At 42.3% G+C, this 24,445-nt stretch overlaps 2 protein-coding genes and 2 long non-coding RNA genes across 20 annotated transcripts in view; 2 read left to right on the top strand and 2 right to left on the bottom strand.

Annotated features, from left to right (window-relative positions):
* The window catches only part of setd5 (SET domain containing 5), a 158,836-nt gene extending 158,286 nt beyond the window's left edge, over positions 1 to 550 (bottom strand). For 7 of the 13 annotated variants that reach the window (XM_069936675.1, XM_069936679.1, XM_069936677.1 and 4 more), the window contains exon 1: positions 13 to 387. The gene's annotated coding sequence lies outside the window, so the exon portion shown is untranslated. Of the gene's footprint in view, positions 1 to 12; positions 391 to 486 lie in introns of those variants that run through there. The other 6 variants (XR_011357310.1, XM_069936681.1, XM_069936682.1 and 3 more) reach the window with 4 other exon arrangements.
* A 201-nt stretch (positions 551 to 751) lies between these two features.
* On the top strand, positions 752 to 8,257 carry LOC138763087 (uncharacterized). Its single transcript, XR_011357312.1, has 2 exons — positions 752 to 1,208; positions 8,128 to 8,257. It is a non-coding gene; the product is annotated as an uncharacterized lncRNA (long non-coding RNA).
* Positions 5,792 to 23,996, bottom strand: LOC138763086 (probable peptidyl-tRNA hydrolase 2). Of its 4 annotated transcripts, XR_011357311.1 has the most exons (8): positions 23,872 to 23,948; positions 22,569 to 22,660; positions 20,923 to 20,988; positions 16,697 to 16,789; positions 14,503 to 14,603; positions 12,846 to 12,960; positions 11,127 to 11,256; positions 9,783 to 9,873 (listed from the first exon to the last, which is right to left on the bottom strand). XR_011357311.1 is itself a non-coding variant. In XM_069936688.1 (7 exons), exons 2-7 carry the CDS (start codon positions 22,644 to 22,646, stop codon positions 9,787 to 9,789), a joined length of 540 nt encoding a protein of 179 aa, XP_069792789.1. In that variant the 5' UTR covers positions 22,647 to 22,660; positions 23,908 to 23,996; the 3' UTR covers positions 5,792 to 9,786. The 4 variants fall into 4 exon arrangements, 3 of the variants coding, with proteins under 3 accessions (XP_069792789.1, XP_069792788.1, XP_069792790.1); XM_069936688.1 differs by lacking the exon at positions 11,127 to 11,256 and having other exon boundaries at positions 5,792 to 9,873; positions 23,908 to 23,996; XM_069936687.1 differs by lacking the exon at positions 11,127 to 11,256 and having other exon boundaries at positions 5,792 to 9,873.
* LOC138763088 (uncharacterized) overlaps positions 23,199 to 24,445 on the top strand; it is a 31,495-nt gene continuing 30,248 nt past the window's right edge. For both annotated transcript variants that reach the window (XR_011357315.1, XR_011357313.1), the window contains exon 1: positions 23,199 to 23,323. This is a non-coding gene — a long non-coding RNA (uncharacterized lncRNA). The remainder of the gene's footprint in view (positions 23,324 to 24,445) is intronic.

The following is a 24,445-nucleotide window of genomic DNA, read 5'->3' on the forward strand; positions in this document are numbered from 1 at the left end:
AGGAAAACTCACCGATTTCTCTCAATAATCGTTTCTGAATGGGACTGCCTTCTCCCCTCTTATAACGTTCTCTTTTTTTCTCCACTCTCACTCTCTCTTCCCTTGTGTGTATAGTTTTTTTTTGTGTGTGTGCTACTGTGAAAGGCTCATCCAACTAGGCCTCATGCGGAGCCTCGGCCTTTCCTGGGGACGCCGACCGAGCCGTTAGCACTTCACTCTGACGTGTCCGGGGGGTGGAGGTTTGCTGAGAGAGGCGGGGGCGGAATTTTTTTGCTGTTGATTGACCAAAGAGGATTTTTAAACGCGAGAAAAAAAAACAAGGGAAGCCAGGCTTGTTGTTATGTTTGGGCCTATCTCCCTCCCACCCCCACCCCCCCGCCTCCCTCAGGTAACCATTCGTTATCACTCTGTTTGCAGCTGAATCCAACCCCCACTCGCCAAAACCGGCCTCAGTCTGAGAGGCTTTGCAGCTGCGGCCGCGGCTACCTCCGCAGCCCCTCCTCCCTCCATCTTCCCCTCCTCCTCGCTCGGAAATGGCGGGCCGCCCCAAAAAAAAGGTGACACGGGGTTCCACCGGCCGACGAGCAGGGGCCGACTGGGATTGCGTCGCCTCCCGGCCCCTGCAGGTCAACCGAGGTACAACCCCCGCCCGCCAATGGGATGATCCGAAAGGAGGCACCCGGTCGCCGATGCTGGTTTCCATTGGCCGAAGGGCGACGCCAATCAAGGCCGGTGGCCTGTCCATCAAGTTGGGGGGCGGGATTTGGGGGACGGTGCGGCGGCCGAGCGAGCGGGAGGGAGACGGCAGAAAGGCGGTGCGCGGGAAGGACATGGTTAAAGACACGTCCAGTGGATGGTCACTACCCAAAATCACACCGAGATCAAAATCTCCTCAGCTCTTGTTGCTTACCGTCCGTATTTTTACGTGTGGATTATAAAATCAAAACATTAATCCATGAAAAATAAAATAAAAGCCTGAAACGGTTTGGTAGCACGGAGCGCAGATAGCGAGGCGCTGGTTGGATTGATGTGCACATACTCTTAGGAGAAAATGTAGGGTTGATGTGTACTTAGATAAAAAAAATGTCGGATTGGCGTCGATAAATAAAAAGTTAAAAGTTGGCCGAGCGATCTTGTGGGGACAAGATGGCGCCGGCGGGAGCCCGCCCCACCTTGGGTGGAGGCCCGACCCGGCCCGCTTTTATCCGGTATGTACGTTCTCTTTTCGCTCTCTTGGTCGAACACCCGACTTTTTTTTGCTTCGGAGGACAACAGGGTTTTTTTTGGTTGTTGGGAGTCGCCGTGTCCGCCCTTCATTGCAGGCGAGCGCCGTGACCGGGCGACCAACGCCCACAGGCACGGCCTCCTATCCCCCCCCACCACCATTCTCCCTTCCCGTCCCCCCTTTCTCCCTCCCATCCCCCTTCCCGACCCTCCTTTCTCTCCCTCCCTTTCTCCTCACCCCTTTCCCGCCCCCCCCTTTCTCTTCTCCCTTCTTTCCTCTCCCCTTTCTCTTTCCCACCCCTCCTTTCTCTCCTTCCTGTCCCTCTTCCCCCACCCTTCTTTCTTTCCCCCCCTCACCCATCCACCCCCCCTCACCCATCCACCCCCCCTCACCCATCCACCCCCCCTCACCCATCCACCCCCCCTCACCCATCCACCCCCCCTCACCCATCCACCCCCCCTCACCCATCCACCCCCCCTCACCCATCCACCCCCCCTCACCCATCCACCCCCCCTCACCCATCCACCCCCCCTCACCCATCCACCCCCCCTCACCCATCCACCCCCCCTCACCCATCCACCCCCCCTCACCCATCCACCCCCCCTCACCCATCCACCCCCCCTCACCCATCCACCCCCCCTCACCCATCCACCCCCCTCACCCATCCACCCCCCCTCACCCATCCACCCCCCCTCACCCATCCACCCCCCCCTCACCCATCCACCCCCCCCTCACCCATCCACCCCCCCCTCACCCATCCACCCCCCCCTCACCCATCCACCCCCCCCTCACCCATCCACCCCCCCCTCACCCATCCACCCCCCCCTCACCCATCCACCCCCACCCCCCACCCATCCACCCCCCCCCCATGCCCGTGACGCACTGATTGCATAGTAGGCATGTGAACATTGGAACATCACTGGTTTCCGACTAACTTGAGATATTTTTGTCCCTCTTCCCCCCCCCTTTCTTTCCTTCCCCCCCCTTTCTTTCCTTCCCCCCCCTTTCTTTCCTTCCCCCACCCCTCTTTCTTTCCTTCCCCCCCCCCCCACCCCATGCCCGTGATGCAGTGATTGCATAAAGTAGGCATGTCAACTATACAATTGGAACATCACTGGTCTCCGACTATCTTGAGATATTGACTTTGTAATGATTAGTTTTGACTGCTTCTTTTTGGTGCATCTTTGTCATGGCCTAGATTAGGAGCCCCCAAACCTTTTAGACCACTTGGTGGAGTCCTCGATCCCTCATTGACCTCCTCAGGCATCTAAGTGTTCTTTGTTGGGGGAGGGGTTTGACAGTGCTGATCGCCATTCCTTGTCCTACCCTTCACTCTCAACTTATTAGATGGCCGAAGCTGATTACAATATGGTGGCCAGCTCCTGTGAGGGGTTGGCCATCCCTGCTACCATCGGCACGATTTTCCAGATACACCCCTGCTTTCGATCCAGAAAGTTCAAACAACCCTCAAGCATCTATATGGTCCACTTTGGATACCCCTGGCCTGGATCAATGATGATTACCAGGCCGTCAATAACCAATTTTAGGCTGACTTCACTGTGAACAAAAGGATTGAGGTCACTAACCCTACCATACCTAATAGCCTGAATACACCTGAGATTAGCTTCTGAGATAAGACTCAGGCTCAGGTCTGGTCAGTTAATTGGAGGGTAGACTGCTGAGGAACACCAGGTGCTGTAGGTTTCTGCAAGGGGTGCTGGACAAAGTGGTACTGGACAAAGTGGTAACACTCTGCCTTATGATAGAGAAAGTTAAACATTCTAAATGTAGAATGTGACAATAATCAAACCTTTATCTTTAATCTATGTTTTGCAAATGACTGTGTATTTTCCCCATATTCCCCCCCCCCCCCTCCCTCTATTCTGAATGTGCTCAAACAGGCCTGCAGTATACGATAACATTTAAACCAACAAAACTGCAGGCCTGTGAACTAGTTTCCTCAACTCCACCTGAAAATGCAGTGCCAAACTATATCATGTTTACAAGAACTGTTTAAAAAAGTTATTTGCCCATCATCAGAATGGCATAGTATCTCCACTTGTATTTTTGAAACAAGAGATGGAAAATAACTGCTGTCCCCTGCAAACTGATCAGTGGTTAGTTAAATTTCCAATAATTAAAATCAGAGGGTGCAGGAGAAATGCACTGTACAATAGTCTCACGGAGTTAAGTTTTTGTGTCTCAGCAAATTTATACCTAAAACCACAGACATTTTAACTTTCTTGTCAAAATATAACTTAGCTACAACAAAGGAGTTGGTCTTATGGTAGTCACAGATGAACATGAATATGAGCAGATCAAATCAAACACGAGGTCAATTTTTTTGGTACATTGAGACCTTTTAAAATGTCAATTATATTAAATGATGGGATTATCCACCCAATCCATTAGTTATTATAGCAATCCATTTTGTGTGCACCTATTTAGTACCATAGCTATCTGATAAGGCCCTTTGAAACTCAAATGGTTTGCTTTTTGGAAGGTTCAAATCTTGGTTGCTTACTGACTTCCTTTGTAAGATAAAGAATGGAAAATTTGGCACTCCCTGATGATGCAATGTATTTTGCAATTTACTGGGCAATTTTTTAATGGAACTGTTAAGTAATTTTACTGTTTTGGATATAAATCAAAGGATGAAAAGCTGAATATAGAAGTAATTTTACTCTTATTTTTGAGGATGGGTATAGTTTTTGGAAATACTATTTGCCAGGCATCACTTTTCTTCTTGAAATTGTTTTTGATCATTAAAAGCTGGAAGGTACAATTGGAATACAATTGTTTTCCATTTGGGAAACTATAGTAAATTACAGTTTCTAAAATGAATAACTTGATGTAAATGCTGTTTCCCTTATAAATACTTTGATAATCTACTCTCAGGATTCTGGAAATGCACATAGTTGCTTGCATTTCACTTCACCACTAGTCTCATCTATGGAACACAAAATGGTTTCCTGTTCAGCCTCTTCATGTTTGATTGCAATTCAAAAGATACAGCGGTGCATTTTATGACAACTGCAGATGTATCCAAACAAGTTCTACTAGCTTTACCTTGCATAGCTGATCAATTGAACACAATATTATCTTGGCAACAAGGCTTCTCTATTGATGGCAAGTCACAAAGGGCCACCTGAACAAGAACAGATATTGCAAGCAGATCCTTCCAGTAATGTTCTTTCCATAAATGTTACTTGTAAAATGATTTCAGTTTATAACAACATCAGGAGAAGTGAAATATACTGTGTTCAGCTATTGAATTTTTAATTTAGAAATAGAGCACAATGACACACCCTTTCAGCCCACAAGTCCACGCCCCATTGACCTACACCCCAGGTACGTTTTGAATGGCAGGAGGAAACCCACACAGACAGGAGAGGACCTACAAACTCCTTACAGCACCGATTTTATTTCCCAGTCACCGGCACTGTCACAGCATTGCGCTAACCACTACGCTCATTGACGTAAACATTGGGACTTCTAGATTCATACCAGTTTACACCAGCCTGTCCTTGTTCAGGGACAGCACTGGCAAGAATTTAAAACAAAATCATAAACAGGTGTGCAAAACACAAAGGTGCTGGAGAAACTCAGCAGATCACATAGCAACTGTAGGAAGGAAAGGGTAACCAGTGTTTCAGGCTTGAATCCTTCATTGAAGTGTATCCTTGGTTTCCTAAAGATGCTCCATGACCTGCTGACTTTCTCAAACATTTTTTTTCAAGCACTACAATCGTAGCATCCTATCCTGTTTGACTCCATAAGCCATTGTGTAAATGGAGAATTCCTTTCATTGCTTTGTGATGTACTTTTCTGATCAACAACTTACTTGCAAACATAATAGATATGTTTTACCACATACTTTAATTTGTCCCATTTTGTTAATGGTCTCCCCTAACTATACAATATAATGCTGCATACATTCTTCTAATAATATGGATAATCAGATTGTTGAATGTGTAACAACCTTGTGCTCAACATCAGTAAGCCCAAGATGATTGTAGACTTCAGGAGGAAGTCAGGGGAACACTACCAAGTCCTTATTTGAGGGTCCAGTAGTGGAGAGGGACAAGAACTTCAAATTCATGGGTGTCGACATCTCTGACAATCGGCCTCCACACTGAGGCAATCGCAAAGGCAGATCACCAGCAGCTATACTTTGCGAGGTGTCTGAGTAGCTTCAGTATGTCACCGAAGACTTGTAAACTTCTACAGGTATAATGTGGAGAGCATTCTGGCTGGTTGCATCACTGCCTGGTATGGAGGTGCCAACTCTCAGGACAAGAATAAACTCCAGAGGGCTGTTAATGGCCTGCAGCATCATAGGTACCAGACTTCACTCCATCAAGGACATCTACATGAGACAGTGTCTTAAAAAAAGCAGGCTCTATCTTCAAAGAACCCCCAACACCACCCAGGCCACGCCCTCTTCACTCTGCCACCATCGGGGGAAAAGGTACAGGAGCCTAAAGACGAGCACTCAGTGGCACAAGGACAGCTTCTTCCCCGCTGCCATCAGATTCCTGAATGAACCAAAGACACGGCCTTACATTTCGTGCACTATTATTTTTATTATTTATAGTAAAATGGTTACAATATGAATGTTTGCACTACGATACTGCCACAAAACACTGAATTTCATGACTCGTTCATGCAGTAAATTCTGATTCTGATTGTGACATTTGCCAATGTTACTGCCCCTATCGCAGTACCAGCATTATTATGTGGATTGATTAATTTCCCAGAGATAAAACAATTTATCACTTTAAGTAGGCTTAACTATCTTTGGCAGAGACATGTTTGGCAATTTGCATAGTAAAACTGACTGAGAATTCATGCAATGGATCCTCAGCTCACAAGAATGTTATCTGGCCATTGTAAATTTGGGGACAACACCAAAACTGGTGACATGCTAAAGAAACTAATCCAAGATCAATATGGAAAGTGACTGATGAAATTTAAATTGGACACACAAGGTGATGCATTTTAGGAAGTTTAACCAATGCAGGACTTAAACAGTGAATGCCAGAGAGAATTGTATTATTGGGGACAAGTACATTGTTGCCTGAAGGTGACATTGGAAGATAGGTTGATGAAGGCTTTTGACACACTTGTCTTATCGGTCAGGTGTACAAGAGGATGTTATGTTACCACTGCACTGCAAGATGTTGATGAGACCATACTTGGAATATTGTGTGCAGTTGTGGTTGCCTACCTATAGGAAGGGCATCATTAGACTGGAAACAGTGCAGAAAGGAATCACAAGTACATTGGAAGGAATGGAGAACTTGAGTTGAGACTAGATTGGCTGGTCCTTTTCCCCCTTGTGTTAGAGACTGAAGGATCTTATTGCAGGTATATAATCAATAAGGTGAATAGTCACAGGCTTTTTCTCAGGGTGAGGAAGATTAAAAACTAAAAGGCCTAGATTTAAGATGAGGTGAATGATTTAAAGGGAACTTAGGGGCAGCTTTTTCACTAAGAGTGATGGGTATGTGGAACAAGCTGCAGAGGAAGTGGTAGAGGCAATGTTGAAAAAATATTTAGATAGGTACATGGATAGGAAATATTTAGTGGGATATGGGCCAAACATAGACAAATGGGACTAGCTCAATAGTCATTTTGGTTGCCACAGAGTTGGCCTGAAGGGCATGTTTCCGTGCAGTACAACTAACTCTAAAATACCAACTTTAAGTTTTCGATTTTTCATATGACATCAGAAACCTCACACTTGGTTGTTCAGTGTCAATAAATCTTGAAATGCCAAGTGGGAAAGGAAGCCAGAAGACTCATTATCTTCGGCGGCAGGAGGATTACCTGACATTTTCCATTCGTGAGCAGATTAAAACAGTCAAGGTCCTCGATCTGTAGAGATGTGTCCATTGTCACTGAGGTAAGTTACAGACATAGTCAGTGATAAGCACCCCAGTTCTTCCAATTAGATAATGGATTAATGTCCACAGCATAGATGATGGCTCCTCTCTCCCCACCCCACCCAGAAAGCCTGGTGTGATTTGAAATACTATTGTGATAATATTGCCAATTCTTTGCTGAGAATGTGGCAGGGTTTTTTTTATATCCCAGGGGATGTAAATGGAAAGTGGAAGAGTGGGCCAGCACAAAGAGTCACTCAATCAGAATGGGGTTAGGAGCTTCTGGTGCATATGTAGTCTTTATCTGGCCGCTACATGACTATGAGGTAGTATTCTGCAGCAAAGTGCAGAAGGCTCACTATGATACTGTGTTCTGTTTATTCTTAATTAAGCAATGTATACTACTTTAAAGCGAGTACTGGTAATTATGTGGAGTATGTTAACCAAGACAATTAATTTCACCAATAATGGACAGGAAATGGCAAAAATTGTTCTAACTGGAATTAATGGTTCACTGCATCAGACTCTCACCTGCATCAGAAGGTTGTTTGCTCAAGCCTCTTAGACACTACTTTGTCAGGATGAACTGGTCAGTAGAGTACTTAAAGGAGTTTATAAGGATATTTGTCCCTTCTTGATTGGCATAAGCCTTTGCATAGCTCACAATCTATTAAATTTCAAAAAAAAAATTATCAACCTTCGAGAACTTTCAAATTCATTGTTACATTATGATTTGGAGGTGGTAAAAAGCACAAGTGGAGGTTTAATTCATTTTCACATCAAAAAAATACACTGTGTAAAAACAAAGTAGGCCTCTGGAAAATGTTTCAAGAAGGATCATACAGGAAACCATACAGGAATGCACTTACACGACAGATTTTTAATTCAGTCATTTTTAAATGCACTGGCCTCTACTTGACCACACAAGGTGATTTGATCAATGGTTCAAAATGACTGGTTGTTGAAATTCTGAATACTGTATTCTCAGAATTAATTATACTTTTTGTATTACAGAATACCCCTGGTACCAGCATCTATGGGGATTGGTAAATGCCGGACAAGTGTATTTTTCGGACGCTTCACATTTTTTTCTTACAATGCCTAATGAACCTGCATTAAGAATAAACTATTTAAAAGACAAAAATATTATACTATACTTCACTTGCATGAATGTATAAACATTAAATCATTTTATTTTATTTTCAGTCACATTCTTTGAAAATATTTCACCATCGCTGCATCCGCAGGTTCCTTCCTCTCTACGGAGCTGCCCAAAAGGCAGACAATAACATTGTAGGTAATTAACACGCCCCCCCCACCCCAAGTTTACAGATAAAGCTTCTGACCTTGGTGACTCTTACTAAGCAGGGAAAAGGAGATACTTCAAGTGTCACCCCAATGGTGAGTGGCATCAACCAGTTCTTTATCCTGGGGAACACCATTGCTGTTTCACACAACTTATTCAAACAGCTGCCATCTTCACCAAAGGTTTATCGATTATATCAGAGAACATTTACAATTTTAAACTTGCGTATTTTCACCTATTATTCTTATCCATCTATTTATTTTCCTTTTTATTTTTGCTGGTTGTTTGAATCCCAGATTGGGGTTTCGTTGTACATACCATCGACACATATTCAAATGTTGTAATGTCTGTAAGGAGTTTATAAGTTCTCCCTATGACTGCATGAGTTTTCCCCAGGTACTCCAGTTTCCTCCCACCCTTCAAAAACATGGAGGTTGCAGGTCAAGGTTTGGGGGAGGGGGCATAAACTCATGGTCTGTTACTGTGCTGTATGTTTACATTTTCTTTTTACAAATCAGTTCCTGAACCATTGAGATTGACCAGTGTTATTTGCAGCTAGAAATCTAGAGACCTCATAGCAGTATGAGAGCAATCTGTAAAATGCACTTGATCAAAATGGCACAAGTACTAGATCAGAGAGCAGAGCCATTCAATAAACCTTGTTCAGGGCCCATATTTTGCAGGGGACATTAAGGTTCATTCTCACATCCACTCGAGTTGTTTTATGCTATTCTTAATGACACACCATCAATTACCACAGAAGACTGAGGTTGTGAAACTGCTAGGCTCTTATTGACTGTAGCGTTGACCAACCTCATCGACTGATCACGTCAGGGTGAATGGGGAGCATTCAAAGGGATCATGGGTAGGATCAGTCTCAGGAGGTGTGTAGAGCCGGCAGTGGCTATTCACAGTATAATAGTGGTTTACCACACTTAATTTCACACATCTTTGACCATTAGCTTTAAACATCCTGACTCAGCATGAAAAGATCAGGACCATCTATCCAGAAACCTATCCATTTATCTGCTATTCTTGACTGCATCAATGAAAGACTACTCCAGCTGCTTGCCAAATGTCAGTATATTTTCTTTCGCAAATGTTCTTTGTCTCATCTAGCATTAAGTTTAAATGGCTTTGAACATTTACAGTATACCCAAACAGTAAGAAATTAACATTGTACCAAAAGTTGGCATTTTGTTGGAAAGATAAATCTTTCATACTTACAAGCAAAGCACAACAGCAATAAGAATACTTAATAAAATCAAAATCCAAATTTTACAGCAGCAAGAAATTATGCATAATCATGGTCTTTTTCCATTAATCCTCCACTCCACCTCTGCAGAAGACCATATTAGTTGTTAATGTCACAATAGTGGAAGACTCCCTGTGACCCGATCAACCAACGTCTCCTCCCCCATGATTGCCAGGACTGTGTGGGATCCAGCTGCAATCTTGGGTAAAATAAAAGATTATTCATTATGAAAATGGACATACCCATTTGGAATTAAAATAATTTTCCTTTTAACGATCTTTTTTCTTTCTCAATTGCAATATTAGGACTAAAATTTCATTTCTTCATCATTATCTTCATCACAAAAGTTCACTGGCTTGTCAAATCTATGCTATTCAGTAAAATAGTCCTACTTTACAGCTTTCTATTTTCATATAGAGCAATTCAAGTGCTTCATGGCACATTTTAAATACGATGAAGATTTCTACACCTTAGCACGTGTATTTCACATTCCCACAAATCCACGGGTGAAGGAAATTTCCACCAGTTTCTTCTTTTAACTTAAGTAAATGTTTTATAATTGCTAGTCAGGTCATTCATTCGATCTTGCGCTTATAACTTTATATACCCAAATAAAAACTCCCTCCATTGTCTAGAGAACAACCCCTACCACACATGACACATGACTAAATTTCTAAATCCCTGCAAACATTATCATATCATTTCTCTAAAACTTTCCTGGTGCTGCTGTTACATTCTTCCTGTCAGGGAACAGAACTGCATGCACTACCTTGCTGGGGCCTAACTCATATTTGTGCATTGGTATGACTTATTGGATCTTGAATTCCTTACCTGGATCATAAAGAGGAAATTATATTTGATATCTCCACTACCTTTCCATCCACATTAATGGTCTAAGTCAGGGGTGTCAAACTCAAATTCACGGAGGGCCAAAATTAAAAACTTGGACTAAGTCGAGGGCCGAACTAAATATTTATTGAAAATTTTCAACAACATCTGCATGTTTTCTCTTCTTTCAACATATGTAATGTTCAACTTTTTCTTATTAAAATAAATGTTTAATAATAGTTTTGGATAAACTCTTTCCAGAAGCATTAACAAATGAGAAATAAAATATTCAATAAATAATATTTCTCTATAGAGGATTTGTCAAATGTTGCTAGTGTGCTGTCAAATAGTAAAATCTGAGGGCTATTGAGAATGTGGGAGAATAACATGATTCCTGAAACAATCAAATGGGTGACTGATTGTGGGCATGAACTCTAGCAGGGTTATTTGCCATGCCCTTTTTCCATTGGTACAGATATCCTTTGATTTACACACTTTTCAAGTTTTATGCCTAATGAGCTTGTATCCAGGTGCAGGACCATTTTTAACCAGGAATATATTTATCACTGACATGAAACTATTGGAAGATCGTTTTATCCTGAGATTAAAGTTCATAATACTTACTCAGGCCTGTGTGCAGGAGGGCGGGGTTTGCGGGTGATCAGGTTGGACGACAGTGCGGGGACATCGGCTCTCGCTGCAGGGCGGCATCTCGGCGGATCAGCGGCCCCGTCACCGTGAGTCACGGGTTGGCCTGCGGCAGGGAGGGGGAGTGGGCAACGGTCCTGGCGAGGTGAGGCCCCCCTGAGTTTCTGCCGGACCCCCCTTGACCTGCTGAGTTTCTCCTGGACCTCCCTTGGCCTGCTGAGTTTCTCCCGGATCCCCCTTTGACCTGCTGAGTTTCTCCCGGACCCCCCTTGACTTGCTGAGTTTCTCCCAGACCTCCCTTGACCTGATGAATTTCTCCCAGACCCCCCATGACCTGCTGAGTTTCTCCCGGACCCCCTTCCCTTGACCTTCTGAGTTTCTCCCGGACCCCTCCCCCTTGACCTGCTGAGTTTCTCCCGGACCTCCTTTGACCTGCTGAGTTTCTCCCGGACCCCCCTTGACCTGCTGAGTTTCTCCCAGACCCCCTTTTCTTTCCGTGCCGGTGTCCCAGGACCTTTCCAGGGCAGTCTCCGCGCTCAGGACTGCGCTGGGATCCCGGTCAGCGGTGGAGAGGCAGGTGAGAACGGCTAATCCCGATCCAGCCCACGCCACTCCCGAGATTGGCTGGGGGATTCCACCCTACCTGCCCGACCAGCCTCGCTCTCCACGTGTACTCCGGGCACCTGCCGCTGGTCCGGTGGGAAGGCGCAGGGCGGCCGGCGGCCGGCGCACCCAACGCCCGGCGGGGAGCCCCAATCTTCCCTCCGGCGTCCCAACTCCATCTGCAGCTCCAAGAAACGCTGTGCCACTGGGGCTCCGGGCGCTGGGAAGCGGCCTTGGCTTCCCCTGACACCGGGCAGGCCGCGCTGCGGTGGGGGGGTGGGCGGGGGGACACGACAGCGTGTTTATAAAACCACCCACCACTACTTTTCAAGGACCAGGATTTTTCTCTCTCTCTCTCACCCTGGGACACAGCGGTTACTGTGCATGCGCTATACTGGCGCGGCGGCCAGCAGGCCACCTCTAATACATTTTTGATATGATCTTGCGGGCCAAATATAATTATATCGCGGGCCAAATTTGTCCCGCGGGCCAGAGTTTGACATGTGTGATCTAAGTCCTTCTAATCTCACTGGAATGACCATCATTGGGAAAGTAAGTTTAGGTAGTCAAAATTGGTAGTCATTTCTGTCTAGCAGAGAAAAGGAGGCCCATTTTGCTTCAAAACAAGTATAACATTTCAATCCCTGCTTTATAATGAAGTAGTTGTCTTCATCTGAGACTGCACCCTACTTCTCTTCCAGGGCTTTTTTTTTAAAAAAAAGGATATAAAGAGCCAGTCGCACCTCAGCAATTGTCAGTGATATCTGGTGGATATCCCCATGTAGGCAGAGGCTGATTTGTGAGGGATCCTTTAGTTATGAACACAAGAAATAGGAGCACCCTGCTCTGTCATTTAACAAGATTCTGGCTGATCTTGCCCTGGACTCAGCTCCACCTACTTGCCTTTTCCCCATAACACTTAAAACATTATTCACCGTTGAAACTCAAACATCTAGAGGAGCACTCACAGAACTATTCCACAACTTAAATTAGCATGTAGATATAAACCATAAATAGCTCATGTTCAAACCCAATTTTAATATTTGTAGCTAAAACAGTTAATTTCATACTCAAAAGGGAGCTAACAATTACCTGGGTCCTTCCTGCATCCTGCACTAAATAATTTGGCAGCTTTTGTTGACAAGCCTGTTCTTGTAACTCCAGGAGGTGCCCAGTGCTCATTCCTTTCAATACAATCTTCTTGCCTCTAAAAAAGATATTCAGCAAACTTATTTAGGAGCCAAATGGGAAGTCTGTAGGAGAAGACAAATATATTATTTGGATGCACCTTTGGCTTTACAATGAGGGAAAGCGTGTTGCTTCTTCTCATCTCCCACTACTTTGTTCACTTTATGAATTAATTTACTGCCACAAAATAAATGTAGAATGACTAAATGACATTTATGAGCATGACACAAGTTCTATTTTATTTAAAACCACAAAATTCCATAATGTGCTTTGTGTAATATTAACCTCATATTGAGCAATTAGGATATGAACGGCAGGTATATAGAACCTTGTTCTTACTTTATTTGGTCCAGGATATTTCTTAAAATGGGAGTCTTATTTGTCAACAAATAAGCACCATTTACTTCACTACCCGAATGATCCAAGAATAACAGTAGGGATAAAATTCCTCCTGAACTTAAAGAAGTTTTATCTGTCAATTTTCATAAATGGCCATTTCAAACAAAATTTGCGGAATATGAAGATGTGTATACAATTTCAAGGAATGGAATTTTATGATAATCATTAACTATAGAAAATGGTATGCATTATTAATTGCACTAAAATAAAAATGACATCATACCAAATGAACATCGGGAAGGGCAAAATTACAACTCTGTCCAGACTTGCATACAACAGAGTAGGTGTGGTGTTATGGAATCAATTATTTAAAAAGTGCAGTGTTCAGTCAATAACCTGCAACACCACCTAAAACAGAATTATGGTACCAAATCTAATTTGTGTGTAATCCGACAAGTTTAGTCAGGTTCCCATCAACATGAGACTAATGCCTGCCATTTGCTTTGCCTTTTATCGGTTTCAATTATTTCAAAGAACCCTCTCGTGACAGTCCGAGAAGTCTGCATTATTAATGGGATAGTGCTCAGTTTGGATCTATTGTGAACAGGGCAATAGAATTTAAATAATATTTTGTGCATCCCAAACTCTCAGCATATATTTACAGACAGAATGTTGCATTATAATTCAAATCTTGATAGTACCTTTCTAATTGAATATTTATATGTTGCAATTCGTCCCGCCCCAGTATAAATGCAGAATAATTTCTCCACAAATGTACAGGTGCTCCTCAACCTACGACGTGGTTACGTTCTGGCAAACCCATCGTAAGTAAAAAACAAAAATCGAGTTGAAGAAAAATACCACACCTACCATTTTTTATAATTAAATTTTGAAAACCTTTATTCCACAATCCAAAAACCATCAACTTACATAGGTGAAAGCACACTGGGAATGAAGAATTTTTGAAGGATTGAGACTGGGAGCATGGTTGAGTCAGTATCACGAGAATGTGTACCATACGATACTCACATGCGATACTGCCTTCGCCCAGCATCACAAGAGAGTTGCATACCACATATCACAAGCATGGGAATAGATCGGAATTCAAAATTGAAAGTACTGACTCAAACCATCGTCACTTCAAAAGTCGAACCATCGTTAAGTAGGGGAGCACCTATTGATAAAATACTCCTGTGATACAGAAGCTACAAGCAATGCTCACCCATTATCATCCCACACTCTCAATATCTGCTGCCAGTTGTCAGACTCCTCTGTCATCATCTGGTACAAGCCCAAAGCAGCATGAGCCACCTGGGCTGCAATCTGAAAAATTGTAAACAGCTTTAAAGAGCAGCTAATCTTTAAACATCCAACACTACAATAAAACATTTTTTTTAAAAAGGCCACAGGGTAAGTATTGTTCCACATAAATCACCCAAGAAAGGTTGAGCTTCAAACTCGCCCCTTCTCAATTTCCTCAGAATCCTGACTTTTAATGGGCAATCATTTCAGAGTCCTCCTGTCCTTCAGTAGTTACCTCTTCAACTTATTCTGGAGGATATGTGCATTGCACAAGTCCCAAGATTACTGCCTAGCTCTAGAGTGGTGGTAATTTGTTTGGCACCACAATTCCTATGAGCATTCCAATGACTGTGTTAATTAAGGAGTTCCTGAATATTAGTCTGGTCACAACGAAGGCACTGTTCTTAGATAGCATTTCTTCTTTTTAAGGCTGCCGTGCTAATTGTGGGAATACTTTTACCTTAAGGATTTTGCAATTCAGTGTCAATATATTGAAAGAGATCACCACCTATCCCACTGTAACACTACAATAAATAAATCCAAAATGCAAGCTAAACCCAGAATGGAAATTACTTGACCTCTGTTCATCCATAACAGAATGAAAGTTTAAATGATCACAGAATGACCAGCAGTACAGAGCACGTTGAGCAGTGTTTCTTAAAAAGTTAACTTCTTAATTTCAGCACGGTAGCAGCAAGAGGCAGTTCGGTTGATGTATTTCTATAAATTCCAATCAACCAGCCCAGCAGCATCACTCCATCTGTAGAAATTCAGCCATCTTCCAATGGGTGTTGTTATGTATGGGGTAGGATAAGAGCAGTGGAAATTGCCACAATACTGTACAGTACTTCCCATACATTTTCTTTGAGATGCAAAGGAAGTAAGCTTAGATCCTACAAGGGAATTTTCAGCTCATGTTTCATGTCATTTCAATTCCAGTTTCCATATATGTATTGTTCAATATATTTACAAATCAGGACTGTACACTACTGAAAGGGGAAACGTCAGATGGTGTTTTCACATGCCTGGTGCACTTCTTCTTCCTCCTCACACCAAGCTTGCAGCATATTTTGTAAATGCTATACATTGAGGCTGGGGACACCAGCTAAAGGAGAGAATGAATCTCTCTGATGTGGTTGGGTTGACAATTAAGCAAGCGACTTTGTCCTTAATGGTGTTAAGTTTCTTGTATTACCGGGGCTGCATTCATCCAGCAAGTGGAACATTTTGCATTATACTGGACTTTTGCCTTGTTGATAGTGGAAATGGTTTGGGTATCAGAAGGTAGGCAATTATCACAACAGACCTAGCCTCTGACCTGCTGATATAGCCATACTATCAGAGTGACTGGTCACAATGAGTTACTCTTCAGTGTGACACCCTTGAATATTGTTGGAAAGGACTCGCTAATAGTGACGCCATTGAATCCTATGGAGTTAGACTTTATATTATTGGACTTTACAGCCTCGGACTGTATTGGCACAAATATTGCCCATCACTTAGCAACCCATTCCCAAGTCTCATCCAGATCTCGCAACAAACAGGCATGGGCTATTCTTTTGCTGAGAAGTTAAAATTAAACATTTCACAGCCATTTACATATCATCTGTCTTTGCATGTTTCCTTATTTTTTGGTAAACTATGGCGGTGAAGAGATACAATAAATTAAAAGAAAAATTAGCAATCTTCTTTCTACTAAAAATTTTATATTTAATGGGAAAAACTACATTCATATTCAGGTTCAGAAATTCTGATTCACAGTTGCTACAACACAGTAAAATGGTTTGTTTTTTTTCAACCAGAATATAATTCTCCCCAAGAACAATACCTGCTATTTTGTCTGCAGCTGCAGGAGATGAATACAGAGTTCCATTCCTTCTGCACTGAGACACCTGTTCTCAAGGCAACATGTGAAAGGCACGTCATCATTTGTATTTCACCGACTTTTAGTAGACAAATCCACTATTGATTCCCCAAACTCTTTTCTCAGTACAGTGACAATTTAAAGATACACTAAAAGAATTGTTTGCTCCATACAACATTAAGAATTTCAATTATAAATGTAGTTAATTGTGAGTTTATTTTAGTTAAGTCTTTCCTTTGTGACACAATACCTTTCCAATTCCCATGGTCAATTCCATGTTCACAACAAGCACCATCTTGTATTCATTGTTGAACGTCTCATTAACTTCAAACCCAGGAAGCATCTAAAAAAACGTGTATAAACAATGGATGAATACCATTTGGTAGCTCTGGCAATTAATTTTTCACAAGTAAATATGATTACAATCAAAGATTTTGACAATGAATTTAAAAGAATATTTGTTTTCAATTTCTGTATAAACAAACAAAATGTAGGGTTTTAGCAACAAACCAGGAAAGGTACAGCAAGAGACTGGATCTATTTGAGCAGGGGATCAGCTGTCACAAATAAAATGAAGTAGTTATTGAGGCTATTACCCTTAGTGCTGAAATACAAATGTTGTATCATTATCACATTTCTGGTAGGTATTTGCACATCAGATGTTGAAAAGGATTCACAGCATGGTGGTCTAGCAAGATTAACCAGGAACCCAGCAGACAGATGACTCACAGCTGGTCATCCAATCCTGACCTCAAGAGATTTGTGCTGGATTAAGACAGAGCGGGGGGCCTACAGCATTTATTTTAAGGGGCCCTAAATTATGCTGGCTGGTGCATGCATGGTCCAAAATAGCACCACATGCGCGGTGAGGGTGAAGTTTGACAGTAGTGCACAAAGTGCCGGCTGGTGAGTGCACAATGAGGGGTAAGTGTGACTTCGGTGACCCCCTCTGACAGTTTCTGAGCTGACCCTGCATATCCCTTTTGGTAAATTTGAAATAGTCTTAATTATTCTTAATAAAATTATGCTAGTTTTCTCAGATCACTATATATTCAGTGATTACCAGTGGTGTATCCAGGGAACACAGTGCCTGTGGAAAGCTCTGAAATTGCACGCCCCACCCCCCCCACCTGTTGAAACTTACTTACACATTTTGTTAAAACAAAGGTTGCTTATGGCAGCTGGCTCAATGTGGGATCAATAGCCATCTTCTTTACCCATAATCCCCCATGCAGCTGGAACCGCTCCAAGGTTCCCTAGTGCTGGCAGAGCGGTTCTGGCTACATGGGTAATGAAGATGGCCATTGATCCCACATTGAGCCGTTGCTGCGAGCTGCCAGGGTGGCCCGAAGCAGCCCAATCAGATGTCTGAGCAGCACTGTACCCCTGCAGCTACGTCGGGCGTTAGATGGGGAGGTGGACAGTAGTCGATGTGGGGGGAGGGGGGAAACCAGGTGGGGCTATGAGCGAAGTAGTTGGGCGAGGTGAGGACAGTGGCGCCCTCCTTTAAGGTTAGTGATTTTAGCCAATTATCACCTTTAATCGGGGTTATTAACACAGACTATCATTGTGGTATCTCACAGCCACTGTTCAAAGATGAAAACAAAAATGTTTTTCATAATTCATAGTACATAAACTGGGGCCCTTCAAAATCCAGGGCCTGTAGCATATGCTACTTCTGTTGCTACGTTAATCCGGCCCTGAATATTTATCCAGGAAGCAAAAGAAAAACATGTTCCAATGAACTCATAAAATTTATCACCCCCTCCCCCAGCATCTTCCCGTGGCCGCAGGAGGTGCAACACTTGCACCCATACCTCCTCCCTGACCACAGTCTGGGGCCCCAAACTGGACTTTTAAGTGAAGCAATTTGTACATCCACAGGACTTATTTACTGCATCCAGTGCTCCCTTTGTGGCCTTCTCTGCAATGGAGAGACTGGTCGCGGATTGGGAGATTGCTTTGCTGAGCACCTCCTCTCCAACCACAACAGCGATTTCCCAGTAGCCAACCATTTCAATTCCGAGTCACACTCCCAAGCTCACGTCTGTTATGGCCTTATGTACTACCCCACCCTGACCAACCGCAAATTGGAGGATCACCAGCTTATTTTCCACCTGGGCACGCTCTAGCCAGATGGCCTTGACTTCTCTGCTTTCTGCTAAACTTGCTCATCTTTTCTTTCCCCTCCGACTTTCAAGTTCTCCCCTCCCTTCCCCTCATCCAGTCATCCCTCCTCCCCCTCATTGCTGCTGTTCCCTCCCCACCTTTTTGTTTGGATGCCTGCCGGCATTCTTTCATGCCTGAATTGTCAGTTCTGTATTTTTACCTTTGCTCTATAAAGAACACTGTTGGACCTGCTGAGCTTCTCCAGCATTTTCTGCTTTAACTTCAACCACAGTGTCTACAAATTTCCATGACTTACCTCTTAAGATTATAGAGAAAGTCAAGCACGTATAAGAGCCAACAGCAAACTGGTCAAAGTGATCAATAGGCGAGGAACCACTTCCCATTAATGACTATGTCTTTTTTTAAATTAAATCAGGAAAGACAAATTTACGAAAAGCAGAAAGATTGCTGTCTTGAAACATTAACTGTTTTCTCTCTATAAATGTTGTGCGACTTACTAAATGTTGGGAGCAATTTACGCTAGTAAAGAAAGGCAAGAGCATTCACTTGCAAGGCAAACCAAATAAATGATTCACACTTGGTCTCATCTTACTTAAGTGAAAGATTAAGACTAGGAAGGTACTCTTTTTAGCAAACCCTGAATAATAATGATCCTGTGTGAGGGTTTCAAAAGTTGGAATTTACTTAAGGCTGAGACCAAAGCTGCTGAATCTTTTGGAATATCTAAAGCTTAGACACAGATTTCAAACATTGTCAAAAGACATCCCTGCTTTAGAATACCCTGCATTGCTTTTTGCAATTGTTGGATGGGAAGCAAGAATGAAATTGAGTCAAAAATAAAAGACCAAATAAAAAGACAGGTTCTACACTTAAAAAGAAAATACCTTGACGAATTTTGAGATTAAGTGCTGGGGGAAAAAAAATCATACTGTTTGCTCGTAAGCTATGACACCAAGGAAACAAAATCCAAATTGCTGTAAAAATCAAAATGTCTCTTTGTGAAAGCAATTGCCGTACATCCTCCACTGTTAAGAATACTTATGCCAACGGAAAAACCACAAGTTAATATTTTGCTATGGCATGATGACATTAACAATTCAAAATAGCACAAAAATTATGTACATTATGCAACAGTATGATAGTACCAAGTAGAATCATATCTAATGAAGCCCTGGCTAAAGAGCAAAAGGCTTCTTGGATTTTCAATACCATATTCTTGTTTAAATATAACTATTACATACAGAGCTTTTAATTGGGGTCATTGTCCCCATAGTTTTCTGTCCTGTCCAGATTGGGTCTCTAATTTAAACCTCACTTTCGGGAGTGTTATATATTGCACATACTTGTCTGTTTCTGTTTCCTCATTGCTGCAGTATTTCCCACAGCCTGAAATCCCATGCAATAGCTTCTTCTTTGCTTCATTTCCACAAACAATTCTCAAAGTTGAAACAGCAGAACACTGCAATTAGCTTTACTGATTTCTGATGCAATAAATGCAGGCTATGTTTTGTGCAAAGCCCAAATTGTAAGTCATCAAAATAATCTTTAAAAAGTCTAAATGGCACTATTTTGCTCGAAGAAATCAGTCCCCCCCATTTTGATAAGTACCAGAACAGGAACTGCATTTTTAACAGCAGTTTCTCAATACTGGCTGTGTACAAAAGGGCAGAATATAAAAATCAAAACGGGAGACTCTGAAGATTTTAATAAAAACCTGATATTCTCGTGTAGAGACAGGAAGAAACTTTGAAATAATCAGGAAAAATGTTCATGCCTTAACTTTGCCAACAAAACATTAAAATAATGAAAGAATAAGCACTTGAACAGCTATAACCTTCAAGGCTGAAGACTAAGAATTGGAAACGGGGCTCAATTCGTTTTTTCTTTACTTTCTTATGCTGTACAATTTGCTCCATGTTTAATTAACAAGTGGCCAACAGCGGACATAGGTCGCAACCTTTTGATGCAGTTTCTGCTTGCAAATCTGAAATATTGATGATGTCATTACTCATGGAAATCATAGCTGAAAGTGCCCAGTGTAATTTATTGAAACAGAAGTGTGCAATTTACAAAAAAGGCCCTTTTATTATATTATTTCTAAGTTAATGCTACTCTGAAATTCCATTCTTAAATTTAACAAGGTTAAAAAAAAGCTAACTGCAATATTAACCCTCTCTTGCTAAAAATGGCCAAAGTTAAAAATGACTTCAGTTAATAAATTAAGCTAAAAAATATCAAGCAGTGCCTCAGTTAGATCAGAAAAATGTTAAACATATGGGAATATGTTATTAAAAGTCAGCCACATCTTTACTACTTTTTGTGACAAACCATAGATAAAACACTTACTTCAAGTTCACTGAAGTAAAACAGAGCTGCAGAATCGCTGGATTGATTTCCTGTTTTAATCAAGGCCTGTGACCAGATAGAAGATGTTGATTAGTTCATTGACGACTCAGCACCACAGATTCAGCAAATACCCAAATTGATAGTCAGTAGAATAAGATCAAAATCACTTTTATCATTAACACAAACTAAAACAATGATGAAATGCAAAAGACTCTTTTTCAGGAAGTTCTCATTTTAAAAAAACATGCATTCATTTGACAATCTGATGAGGGACCAAACAAAGGAACAAGGCCCCTGACCAGGAAGGCAGGGCAGGAGGGAGATCAATTTATTGAAAGAAACCATTAATTGTGTAGCACATTACATCCTCAAAGCAAATCAAGGTACTTCACAACCAAGGAATTTCTTTAAACTACATCAACGATAACCTAATTGTACTATACATTTCACAAAAAGCAAATGTTGTTCAAACTATTAACTGGTGAACCCTATGGCGCAGATCCTGGTGGAGGTCATTCGATATTTTATACCCACCTTTTCAAATACCATGTGCCTCAATTTAATGCTTTCTTGTGTAAAATAACACTTCCAAAGTGGAAAATTTTCCATAGTCCTTCACAAGAACATTAATCCAGATAATGCTTCAGTCAGGAAGGACATCAGAAAGAAATGTTGAAATGATCAGGAAAAATTTTCATGCTCTAACTTTGCCAACAAAACATTAAAATAATGAAAGAATAAGCATTGGAATAGCTAAAACTTTCAAGCTGAAGACTAAGAATTGGAAACGGGGCTTAATTCATTTTTGGCAGGTATGGCCTACTTCTTTACTACAAATAGCTACTACTTTCCGAATGAAAAGTATTCAGACAATTTGTCAGAAATAATCTGACTAGCTGGCTATAACAAAAGATAAATACTGTCTGAGCAATTATACTCATCCAAGAGTATAACATTTCCTTCATTTAAATTAAAAGTTAGGCAAGAATAAGTGGAAATGCTCATACGTAGAACACCAAAGACAAATTTCAAAATACGATATTAAATATTATATAGGAATGGATAATTAGTAAAGAGCCATGTTTAGGGAATAATACCTCTATTGTTATAAGTGCCAAATGAAAATAAGATCACCCCAAAAGGAACACATAAAAAAAATTGATGATTTGAAAATCAATGGACAAGTAATAATGAATCCATACTAAACATTGGTCATGATCACGAGAATATCATGTGAATTCTCGGCCATTAGAACTTTAGAGTAGAAAAAGAAACAAGGTTCACCAGAATGAAAGGGATGTCATTAGAATGGAGTTAAAGAGTCAGCAATGTTTTTTTAAAAAAAATTGAAGAACGCACAGAGGTGAGTGAGCGCCCAAGATGGTCGCACCCATGCTGGAAGCCCAGACCATAAATGTTGCGGACTCTGGGTGTGCAGGGCACCAGAGCAGGAGAACACCACCCTGCCAAGGAGGAAAAGCTTGGGAGAATATCTTACAGGGCAGGAGACTACAGCGGTGGAAAAGGAAGACATTAAAAGAATTTTCAGAGAATTAGAGCAGCCAAATCTGAGGTTGCAACCACATAGACAAAAATTGGTAAAGGATCATTTCCTCTCCTGCAAAATCAATGAATATTTCACCAACCTCCTTGGCTTTTTCTTCAGAGATACCCAACTCCATCAATTGCTGCAGAAACACTGAATTGACTTCTGTCTCTGCCATCTCCAATCATGAAACTTCAGAAGAAGAAGAAGAGACCACATAAAATAAACTGTAAGCCCTGTTCTGATTACAAGTTGCTACTCTGCTTCCTGCCTCCTTTGTGTATGGTTTCAAAGTGAATGTATTTGATCATTAAAATCAGCAATATTCTGGCAATGTTCAATCACAGACCAAGTAGGAGTAGAAGAGTAGGAAGTGTCAGGAAATCTAACAATGTTGCAATTTTTAGATTCTGATACTGGGGAGCTGTATTAATGTTTAGGTGGAAACAAAAGATCCCATTGCACTCAACAATAGGGTAGTTACATCCAGCATCTGGCTGGTCCTTTTCCATAATCAGCAACAGAATAGCTTTATCTACTTGTCATGCTGCTGTTGTTGAGATGTAGATGTGTGCAGATTGGCCATTGTATTTTCCATGTGACAGCATAAACAATACTTCATTGGATATCAAACAACAAAGGGTGATGTCGAAGGCTTCGCTTTGTATTGTAACAATGCTGTGTCTGTGGAGGTTCAAGCTGTGTGTGACATAGCCATCATTTTGTGTACATGCTTATGCTTTGACCAGAAGTAATGATGATGAGTTTATTGTCCCACAAAGTTCTCTGTCTATTTAGGACTTCCTTAGCCTTAGACTCACTCTTCGTGACAGTGTAAATGGTGGTGTATAACAGGTAACCCAAGTTAAAATGATTCAAAAGTAACCTCTAAAATGGTGTGAAAGTAGAGAGAGATGTAGAACATTGGGCAGTCCTGTTGTGATACACAGGTAACAGATTTAAGTTATTACACTTTTAGAAATATCAAGAATTACAACCTTCTACTCAAAAACTCCCCTCACAGCAGGCTATGACAAGACAGATTGAAGACATTGAAAATCCAAAACAGCATTTGGAGAGCGGGGTGGGGGGGTGGGGGGGGGGTACTGTTGACATGGGATCGAGCCCCTTCATCAAGAAAGACTGCCAGTGTAGAGGGGAGACAGCCAGGCTGCCAGCCTTGGTGAAGCGTCTGGAACCCCACCCCAACTACAGGCGAGGGTCGAGCCGCCGGATTCCATTAGTTGTGGTTCCACAGGCCGTACGTAAGGTCGGGCAGAACCCCCTCCCCCCCCCCCCCACCCATTTTTCCCACCTGCCATCATGTCTCTTCTGATGGCCGCTCCATTCCCCCACCCACCCTGGGCCAGCTCTGTGTTTCCCCCACCCCACCCCACCCTCACCACAGCCAGTGTTGACACGCGTTGGCCATAGCTCACCACCCAGCCACGAAAGCGTGCACTTCCTGTCCGACCCTTCAATCTTCCGGCGGGGACAGCTCCACCCTGTCTCTTGGTTCCGGCGGGGACAGCTCCACCCTGTCTCTTGGTTCCGGCGGGGACAGCTCCACCCTGTCTCTTGGTTCCGGCGGGGACAGCTCCACCCTGTCTCTTGGTTCCGGCGCTGGCTCGTTCCCCACAGTCCTCTCACAAATGCATTTACTGGTTGCCATGTCTCAAACAAGTGTCAAATATTGAGGCTTTGCAAAGTAATTATTGAACGGGTGTGAAGTGTTGCATTTTGGAAAGACAACCCCAAGTAGGACATGTACAGTAAATGGTAGGGCAGTAGAAGAGAGGGGAGCGAAACACAAAGGTCACCAGACGGTGTGATTGTAGTAAGAACACACAGAAAAGCTGGGGGAGCTCAGAAGTTCTCGCAGCGTCCATACGAGGTAAACCTACATTATTGATGTTTCGGACCTGAGCCCTTCCTCAAAGTATGTTTAAAAGGCAGGCAGGTGTCTGAATTAAAAGG

The sequence above is a fragment of the Narcine bancroftii genome, chromosome 5 (genome assembly GCF_036971445.1).
Source record: "Narcine bancroftii isolate sNarBan1 chromosome 5, sNarBan1.hap1, whole genome shotgun sequence".
NCBI lineage: Eukaryota > Metazoa > Chordata > Chondrichthyes > Torpediniformes > Narcinidae > Narcine > Narcine bancroftii.

Bases quoted from the DNA above. Each gene is read 5' to 3' on its own strand.
- LOC138763086 (XM_069936688.1), bottom strand. From the start codon at position 22,646: ATGGCAGAGACAGAAGTCAATTCAGTGTTTCTGCAGCAATTGATGGAG. The intron at 20,989-22,568 runs GTTGGTGAAATA...ATCTGGTCACAG, and splicing joins CTGAAGAAAAAGCCAAGGAG to GCCTTGATTAAAACAGGAAA. The intron at 9,874-12,845 runs GTAATTGTTAGC...ATTTTACCCAAG, and splicing joins AGGATGCAGGAAGGACCCAG to ATTGCAGCTGGATCCCACAC.